General features: G+C 40.5%; 1 protein-coding gene across 2 annotated transcripts in view; it reads left to right on the forward strand.

The window, feature by feature from the left end:
* NR2F1 (nuclear receptor subfamily 2 group F member 1) overlaps positions 1–9,856 on the forward strand; it is a 10,713-nt gene extending 857 nt beyond the window's left edge. Inside the window, exons 1-3 of one of the 2 annotated variants that reach the window (XM_051993625.1) lie at positions 1–327; positions 2,883–3,410; positions 8,770–9,856. The exon at positions 1–327 is cut by the window's left edge and continues 857 nt beyond it. In XM_051993625.1, the coding sequence (XP_051849585.1) occupies positions 1–327; positions 2,883–3,410; positions 8,770–9,050 (1,136 nt within the window). In that variant the 3' untranslated portion in view covers positions 9,051–9,856. Of the gene's footprint in view, positions 328–1,285; positions 2,104–2,882; positions 3,411–8,769 lie in introns of those variants that run through there. The other variant, XM_051993634.1, reaches the window with a different exon arrangement.
* The last annotated feature ends 331 nt before the right edge of the window (positions 9,857–10,187 follow it).

Below are 10,187 nucleotides of genomic sequence, written 5' to 3' on the forward strand. Positions count from 1 at the left end.
CGGCGGCCCCGCACACCCCCCAGACCCCGAGTCAGCCGGGACCTCCGTCCACCCCAGGCACGGCGGGGGACAAGGGGCAAGGCCAGCCCGGCTCGGGCCAAAGCCAGCAACATATTGAGTGTGTGGTGTGCGGGGACAAATCGAGCGGGAAACATTACGGCCAATTCACCTGCGAGGGCTGCAAAAGTTTCTTCAAGAGAAGCGTCCGCAGGAACTTAACTTACACATGCCGTGCCAACAGGAACTGTCCCATAGACCAGCATCACCGCAATCAGTGCCAATATTGCCGCCTCAAGAAGTGTCTCAAAGTGGGCATGAGGCGGGAAGGTGAATATTTCTTCTCTTTTACTTCTAGCTTTGCTGTGTTTTTCTTTTGCTTTCTCTTGTTTTTGCTTCTCTTCCATTCGAAAATACTACCTTATCCCCCACTGTAATCCTCCCCCCCTTTCCCCTAGTCATTCTCCTCGCTTTGCAACCCAGACTTCGCTTCTGCTGACACCCCCCTTTCTAACGACCCCCGATCTCCACCCCACCCCCCCGCCTTGCATTCCCCTTCCTTTATACCCCTCCTTCCTACTTATCGTGATGAGGATTTTTTTTTTTAATGATGAGGTTTGGAAGAAAAAAAAAATCCTCATTCTTTCTTAGTTCTGCTGTGTCTCTTCCCCACGCGTGTGTGTGTGGCTGCTTTAGTATCTGTTGGCATGATGTGAAGGGGGGGTGATTTTTTTTTTTTTTTGCAAAGCTATGTTTTCTCCATTCCCCTTTTAAAATCTTTATAAAATAGGAGAGGGTAGAAAGGTGGGAAGAGGGACACTTTATAGTAGATTCATTGCTGTCATCATCTTTTCTGAAGCCTGGCTTGGAAAAAGAGGATCGAGATTTATTGCACTTGTAGGTCTAATGAGGGGTGAGAGGGGGGGAGAGAAGGGGGAAAGGAAATCTACTCGCATTTAATGGTTCCCTCTCCTATCCAGTGTGCTGCAGTGTGCTTGTCTTCAGATCTGTGGCCTTGTTTTCACTCCTACTTTGAAAGGAAAGTTTGTGACTGATCCTTGCTTTTATAGTTGTGTCATTTTTTAAAAAGCATGTTACTTATTTTATTTCTCCACCAAACTCTACTCTCTGCTTAAATACTCCATACAAATGACAATTTGCAACGTATTTACCGTTGCTTCTTATTTCATCATAATGTCTAGTATGCAGCTGGCATAAGCTTCCACACCATTTAAAGCCTGGTTTTGTCAGCACAAGTTTGGATGTTGGATATGCCTCAATTTCATATGGAAAGATATGCTGCACTCTTTTATAAAGATATTTAGCAATTTACAGTTAAAGTTTATCTTCTTACTGTCGTTAAAGATGTCTTATAGTCGAATAAGATAACCAGTCAATTTTGCAGAGAGAAAATTACTCTTTTAATTGGTTTTAAAATTATATTTTATATGCTTACAAGAAAAGAAATTGAATTCCTTCAGATCTGGAAGAACTGGCAAATATGACGACTTCATTTCGTAGCTCCAGGGAGCTTTTTGTAGACATTTGAAGAAGGAAAAAAAAAAAAAAACAACTTTGAATTGTGTTCTCATTTAATTGAAAAATAACTGCCAAGTTCAAAACTATACTAGAGTGGGGAAGCTATTATAGCTCCATTTGATTTTAAGGGCTCAAATTTCATTTATTGCTTGCACTGAAATTGGGATAAAAGTCAAAGTTAAAGAAACTATGAATTGTTAAATGGGAAAATAAAATTATAACTACATATATATACAAGCATATCAAAATGCATATGGGGAGGGGGAGCAATAGCCTCAACTTCTACTAAAGTTGCCTTTGTTTACTTGACAATTTCAAACGTTGAGACAGTCGAAGTCAAACATACACATACTTTAAAAAAAAAAAAAAAAAAAACAACTTTGTTCAGCTTTAGGAACTCAAAGCATGCTTACGTTTTGCATTCAGATGGTTAATGAATCCAGGATTTTTGCAGTTGCAAGCTAGAGCATTCACTGGGCAAAAGCTGTCTGCAGGATTTTGCAGTGGGACCGAACAGGACAGATATTAATTATATTTCCTACTTTTTTTCAATAATGTTTGGCTACTGTAAGTTCGAACGTTTTTATTTTCATTGAAACTATTCAGTCTTTTTGTTGTTTTTAACAGTAAGAACTTTGTGTGATGTGGTGGGGAAAGGAAGACGGAGTGGTACTAGAATCTTAGTTTGCTTAGAAGTTGAAAGTGATTAGTAAGGGTATGTAACATGTATCTATTTTAAAGACAGGTTTGTAGCATTTGAAAGTGATATAGAAACACTTTATGAGCAAAACACTGATAATTTGCACATCAGCATACTTAGGGCACTTGCCTTAGACCACAACCATTTAGCCCTGTTTTTAACCCTGGTTTCTTGAAGTCTGGAGGGGTGAATGGGGATTTATTCTGTATTCATATTTTCTTGGTTATCTTTTCTGGGTTTTGGACAAGTGGTGATTGAGGTGTGAGAGCAAGACGATGTTTCTTCCTCTGAGGTCTTCTTTGGGATGAGTTTTGTACTAAGTCTGCAGAGAGAAGAGAGCAGAACGATTGCCGCACTTAACCAAGATTCTGCAGTTGGATGGATTGATACCTGTCTGGATCTATAGATCCCTTTGTGGGACAGTGTTTGTGTGTGAGTCTGAGAGTATGTGTGTATATGGTGTGTGTGTGTGTGTGTGTGTGTGTGTGTGTATGTGTGTGTGTGCGCGCCAGTGTGCGCCTGGGCGTATGTGTGTCTGCGGGGAGAGGCACTTGCATTGTCTCGGGACCCGCAGCACCGCGTTGAGGAGATGTTTGCAAGCCCCTTGGATGCACATTTCCTCTTCTTTTCTCTTTCTTTTTGTCAGCGGTTCAGCGAGGAAGAATGCCTCCAACCCAACCCAACCCAGGCCAATATGCCCTCACCAATGGGGATCCCCTGAACGGTCACTGCTATCTATCTGGATACATCTCACTGCTGCTGCGGGCCGAGCCCTACCCTACCTCCCGCTACGGCAGCCAGTGTATGCAGCCCAACAACATCATGGGCATAGAGAACATCTGCGAGCTGGCCGCCCGCCTACTCTTCAGCGCCGTCGAATGGGCCCGCAACATTCCCTTCTTCCCGGACCTGCAGATCACAGACCAGGTGGCCCTGCTGCGGCTCACGTGGAGCGAGCTGTTTGTCCTCAACGCGGCGCAGTGCTCCATGCCCCTCCACGTGGCCCCGTTGCTGGCCGCAGCCGGCCTGCACGCCTCGCCCATGTCCGCCGACCGGGTCGTGGCCTTCATGGATCACATCCGTATCTTCCAGGAGCAGGTGGAGAAGCTCAAGGCCCTGCACGTCGACTCCGCAGAGTACAGCTGCCTCAAAGCCATCGTCCTCTTCACATCAGGTGAGGGGTGGAGGAGAGAGGGGAGGAGGGATAGGAAGAAGGGGTGGAGGGAGATGCACAGAGGGAGTGTTGGAGAGGTGGGGGAGTTGCGATGGGGAAAGAGAGCACAAGTGCTTGGTAAGAGCTAGAGTCAGCCTGATTCTTCTCCCCCCTCCTTCCCCCTACATCCTCCCCACCCCCTCCCGGTCATCTCCTCTTTCTTCCTAACCTCCTCAAACTCCTCTAAGAGTGGGTGCTTGGGTGGGTGTTGGGGAGGGGGTCGCTGCTGTCAGGTTTGGAGTGGATTTAGGGGTGGGTGGGCCTCTACTGCTGCTGCTGCTGCTGCTGCTGCTGCTGCTTTCTCAGTTACTGCGGCAGCTTAGTCTCACTCAGCCTGCTGTGGGTTGGTTTAGAAGATGTGATGGCCTGGTTAGGGGATGAAACAAACCAGGGTGACTATCTCTACCTCTACTCTGGCGGCGTCTGAGTGAGCTCAGGGATCTGAGGGAGGAGAAGAAAGGAGGAGGACTTGAGAATGTTCGTTTCTCTTGCATGGTACTTTCACTGGAAGAATTTCTCAATTGAGATTGTCTCTCTCTCTCTCTCTCTCTCTCTCTCTCTCTCTCTCTCTCTCTCTCTCTCTCTCTCTCTCTCTCTGTCTATCTGTCTGTCTCTCTCTCTCTCTCTGTCTCTCTCTTCTCCATTTCTCACACACAAATTAAAATTAAAATTAAGGAGATAGAGGGAAATAAATTCAAATAAGTCATAAACAATATCGCTTTGTTACTGCCAGTTTTCTCCTTATCGGAAATCATTCCGATGTTTGCAGTTGCAGATGTTATTGGGATCATAAAATAGAAAGAAAAAACTCGATTCTAAATTTAAAAGATTTTTTAAAAATTTAAGCAATACCGTAAAACTCACAAGGAAAGTAAGATTGCGTCGGCTCAAAGAGAAATCTTTTTACTATGCAAACCCCACCAATATTGGAAATTTAACAGATTGCTGGGAGAAAATATCAAATTAAGTGTAGGCGGTGGTAACTTAAATGTTAACAATCCTTCTTATGATAGATGGTTCAAATTAACTTGTAAGAAAGTACATTAACATGGCTTTGAAATGTTCTCATCTTAGACTATGTGAATTCTATAGATCTCTTGTTATCATATCCTGCAAACAGCAAACATAATAACACCAAAGACAGCAGGTAATAGAGGGAAGCGTAAACAAAGCCAGAAAAGAAGTCATATGTGCATGCAGAGCTGCTTAGAACTGATGTGGTCCTTTTCCACTTAGATATTTGGTAGCAATAATTAATACTATTATTCATGTTATTCTTTAAAAATTCTTCCATATAGAGAAAAATAGATTCCTAATAAATTTATCCTAGAATCAAAAAGAGCCAAATGAAAACCATTCTTTAGCAAAGATGGAACAACCTTCCCAAGGCCTTGTCGAACAGTAAGCAATTTATAATCTATCAATATCTGCTGCCTTTCATGCGTGAAAAATAGTATTTACATTGTATTAAAATGACTCTTAAATTTGCACAATATTGTAATGTAGCAAATGTAGTATTAATATCGATTTGAACAACAGATAATTTATTTAGACAAGAGCACCTAATTTGTATGCAGGGTGGCCAGAGCCATGTACTTTGACTGCCCCCTTTTACTTTCAGTGCAAATGCAGGTCTGTTAGTGGAAGAGGAGTTATTCTTTTTGCAGGAGTAGAAAAAGTACGGACCTTAAAACAAATGGAAGATTTATTGAATAGCCACATCAATAGTTTGAATGCATTTTATCTTAATAAGTCTTCTTGATGGAAACATGTTTTTAAAAGTGACAAAGAGGCTTGAAAGCATAGATCAGACTGATTTAACTCTGGAGCATGTCTGTAGACTTACCTACTTTTTACACTCATTCACTGTGGAGATTCCATCAATAAATAGGCCAATCACAGTGAAGTTGATTTTTTTAACCCTATCTAGTGAGGTCCTAGGAAATAGAAATGTGACACTGTAGTGAAGAATGGTCTACTCAAGAGAGATCTCCCCTCCCTTCTTCTATCCCACAGGCATTGGTTCTACCCACCTTCCAATTCCCTTGAATTTTCTGTTCACATACCCCTTCTCCATGTAGCCTAGAGAACTATCAGTCTAAAGTCCCTGTAATTATTAACTCTTTTGTTTCAACTTATATTCCTAAACAACAGAATTCAAATCCTTCTTTGAAAAACAAAACAAAAGTTTCCCAAAGAGCTTGCTTGGATAATTACTTAAAGGCACAAAGGATATCTAATAAGTTAATAATAATATTATTTTGTTGAGAAAATGAAAGCAGAATATCTGAAAATGGAAATACAGCTGTCAGGAGCAATTCACCCCCTCCCCCATACACACATTTCCACTTTTGACTAAACTTGTTTTGATTGCTAGCCAGAAGGGAATTCATGGGAAGCCTTTTTCAAAGTCATCCAATTTTTAAGCAAACTTTGAATGATGGAAAAAGGATTTTTAAACATATTGTCCAAAGAAGTTTGCTAAGGCTAAGTGTTTAATGCTGGCAGGGGGGTCCCCTGTTGTGGTTTTTACATTTGGGTCCTGGATAATTTGTTTAATCCCTAATATTCTGGACATCATCCAAGGATTAGGTCATGACCTGAATTTACTTTAAAAAAAAAAACTCTATTAATTCACACACCTAAATATTTCTTCAGATAAATGAGAGCTTCTCTGAAAGCCCGTCGTCTAGTTTACATAAATACAATAAATCTATTTTCAACACAATAATAACTTTGATTTCTAGTTATGGCACCTGATTACATCTATATTTTCTAAACACTAAACTCTCCTGAATGCATCACATGAAATACATTCTCTACATGACAAAGGCTAAAGCTGTAGAGCCCTGAACAGTAATGGTTATTTATTTACATAATTTCTTTTCCATACAGTGTAGAAGAAATATTGAGCGTCCCCCTATTGACACTGCCATATAAAAAGAGAGACACGGATTTTGCACATTATGCCTCCTTTTCTTATCTGAGATATAATTCATGTAGTGTAAATATGTATTGCATTACACTTGCCCCAGCTATCCAAGAGTTGTGGATGCAATAACCTAATCGATCTAAAAGCCCATTCCTGTCTATTCACCATTGGTGGAACCTTCTTTCCAATGAGAAAAGGAAAATTAACTTCCAGACTTCTAACCCAAATCCTGATCAAACCAAATCCTTCTTTCTTCAGTAAGAATAGAAGTGGATATCTAAATGGTAGCACCAGCCTTCAAAGAAAGGAAAGAAAAATCGAAACCTGGTTGAGGGGAGGATACAGGTTTCAACAATTCTACTTCCTTCAGTTAAGGGTTATAGATGTAGGTTAGTGTCCTGTGACTCTGCACTTTGGCGGGCACTTATCATAAATATCTGATAAATATTTTACAGACCTTAAGGGAATGACATATGGGTCTTTAAAAAAAAAAAATCTGCTAAAGTGTTAGGGGGAACCTTTTCATATTGTATTGTCTGAATTTGAATAGGGTCCTGGGGCATAATATGAGGTAATACATGTATTGCAAGATAAATGTAAATATGAGACTGCTTGGTGGCAATCGCTGTAGTGTGTTTAAATCCAAGGCCAAGAACAGACTTGTACATTCTTTAGCTACTCAGGGTGCATGTGTGGGTTTTTTATTTTGTTTTGTTTTGGGGGTTTTTGTTTTGTTTTGTTTTTTTACCCTGGATTTTTGGTATTAAAGAATATCACTGTATTAACAATATAGTATGGATTAGCAAAACAATCTGGCTTGGGTAATTATGTATCTGAAAGTAACCTAGTCTGGATCTCAGATCAAAGGATTCCTTTCTCAGGAATTCTTGAATTATAGCTTGTATTATTTGGGGAGGGGAGAAGGGTGATGGTGAGGTTTTTTGTTTGTTTGCTTTTTGTTTTTGTTTTTGTTTTTTTTTTTTTTTGCTTGAGGCCATAGTCTTGTAGATAAAGGTGCTCAGAAATCTTTGTATCCAGTTCTTTAATATAAGACATAAACTTCACACCCGGGTTCTGATTTGAATCATTTATTGTGCCTTTTCAGCGTCATTCTTCTACAGACACAATCTTTCAGTGTCCTTCTGGGGCCATTACCTTGCATTAAGACATACATAGATCTGTATAGATAGAATTTTAGTGAAGTCTGTCTTTGATCTTTATTTTAAAAAAACCTCCTTGATTATGTTTCTTCTATGATCCTTATGTTTTTTTTTTAAATATTTGTTATTGCAATAATTAGCAATGTGGATATCTGAACTAGAGGAGCAGTTATGGTAGCTTCCCTTGAACCCAAATTTCCTCTACTAACCAGTCAATAAAAAGTAACCTGCTGTTATGTAATATTATTACTGAAATAAGGACTCTAGTTGATGTGAGATAAGTAGATAGTGCTTGAGATGATACCACTTTTCAGAGTTTTCCTCCCTTCTCTTCTTCAATAAGAAGCTTCTCTATGTCTGGCCACATTTAACTGGTGTTTAGGCACCGCAGCCGTTCCTAGCTTTGTGTCTGATAGCTGCAGATGTCTTCTTAGCACACAGCCTGGAGTAACTGAGCTATATTCCTCTAGATTATTATACAGTTTACAAAGATGTGACCAATTTTCAATTATTTGATCTAAGACACAGATAGAGCTTTCATCTAGGAATTGCACTGTGAATTCCTTATATAGGAACCTTAAACCCTAGATTGCTAAGCCTTGGATGTGTTCTAATTCTCAGCATATCTACAAACTGCCTTCCCTCCCCACCCCACCCCCAACCTCCAGCCCTGTACGTGTTTATTGCTACTCAATCTAGTTTGGGTCTAGAATTTGGCTTCTGTTGTTTTGGCTTCTATTGCCTCCAAGATCCATTTAGGTCTTTTTCTGATTGAATATTTCACCAGGGTCCTTTAAACCCTCTGAAATCAACGGCTAACGCAATCGTTTTAATGAACTGAATACCCCGAAAGATCCTGCCCTTCAGTCTGAGGACAGGTTGTTGTGCGTAGAAAACATGGCTTCAGAGTCTTACATTATTTAATCCAAAGGTGAAGGAGGAAAAACAAAGAGAGGGAGAGGTTGATGTCGTGTGTGTGTGTGTGTGTGTGTGTGTGTGTGTGTGTGTGTGTGTAGCTATCTAGATTCTCTAGGCTTGGGAGTTTGATTTATTTTCATTTTGTTGGAGGTAGAAAAAAGGAAGAAGGGAGTGGGGGAGGCATAAGGGGGAAGCTTTTTTTTTTTTTTTTTTTTTTTGCTTCTGTTTGTGACTCTGCTGCTCACTGTCCTAACTGTTTGCACCCCCCTCCCCCCACTTGTCTCCTCCCTGTGTGTGGCTGCTCCGGCAGACGCCTGTGGCCTGTCAGATGCCGCCCATATCGAGAGCCTGCAGGAGAAGTCTCAATGCGCCCTGGAGGAGTACGTGAGAAGCCAATACCCTAACCAACCGAGCCGCTTCGGCAAACTGCTGCTGCGGCTGCCTTCTCTGCGCACTGTCTCATCCTCAGTCATTGAACAGCTCTTCTTCGTTCGCTTGGTAGGTAAAACCCCCATTGAAACTCTCATCAGAGATATGTTACTATCTGGGAGCAGCTTCAACTGGCCTTACATGTCCATCCAGTGTTCCTAGATCTGAGACTACACCGCCCCTGGTCCCTGAGCCCCCAATAGAGACACAGAGGACGAGGCTTTGGCCAAGGACACCAAACAAACAGAAACGGTCGAACTTGTTAACGCCGGGGTGCAAATGGTGGCAAGTGGGGAGCGAGGGAGGGGAGAGAGGTGAGGGATCGAAGCAGAACCAACCCAGCAGAAATATATTAAAAAGAAAGAAAGAAAAGAAAAGAAAAAAAGAAAAAAAAAAAAGAGACTCATTTAGGATCAGATCTGTGAACACATTGAAAAGGAAATGAAAAGGACCTTGTGTCTATGGGGGAAAAATGAAGAAAGGACCATGGGGATTTTAATAAAACAGAAGGAGAATAATGGACCTTCCAGGATTTATTGTGGACTGATGTGTGGATATATTCTGTACAGAAAAACAAAACAAACATCGAAGCGAACTGAAGCCTATGTAGAAACACACAAAAACACTTACCACGAACATTGTTATTCATTTTGTAAAATATTAGTCTTTATTTTCATTTTTTTGTAAAAATTTAAAACATCGTATGCGCATAAAGAAAAACAAACAAGAATTAGGGGAAAATAACATTTTCCAAATAATTATAAAAAAAAATTGTCCTGTGTCTATGTATCTATATCTGTTTTGTATTTTTTTCTGGTTCCAAACCAGGTTTCCTGTGATTCTATACTAATAATTTTTGATATAACCCTTTGCTTCTTATAATGAGTGCGATATATGTTGTCGAAGCTGTTCTTCAAGAATTAAAATTGAAGTGAGAATTTAAACAAAAATAAAAGATTTAGCAAAAACACGTCTTGTTGCTTGACACATTTCAAAAGATAAGAAACAAACTCAAAATTACTTTCTAATCTGATTGTCATTAGAATAGAAAAGGAAAGGGGTAGGGGGGTGGAGAGGGAGGACTTTATTAAAGACCTCAGCAAAGTTAAGTGGAGACTGCATAACTGAAATAAAATCCACTTCGTTGTGTAGATTCTAGGAACTAGCCACTCAGGTTCAAAAAAATGATTTCAAGGCCGGTGTAAGCTTTTTCTTTATAGTGAGACCGATTTATTCTCTTCATGATTAGCTTATGTTGGTGCCTGGAGGTTTGTAGGCTTAGAAAAGCAGAGAATGTCC

This window comes from Antechinus flavipes, chromosome 1, assembly GCF_016432865.1.
Source record: "Antechinus flavipes isolate AdamAnt ecotype Samford, QLD, Australia chromosome 1, AdamAnt_v2, whole genome shotgun sequence".
Lineage (NCBI taxonomy): Eukaryota > Metazoa > Chordata > Mammalia > Dasyuromorphia > Dasyuridae > Antechinus > Antechinus flavipes.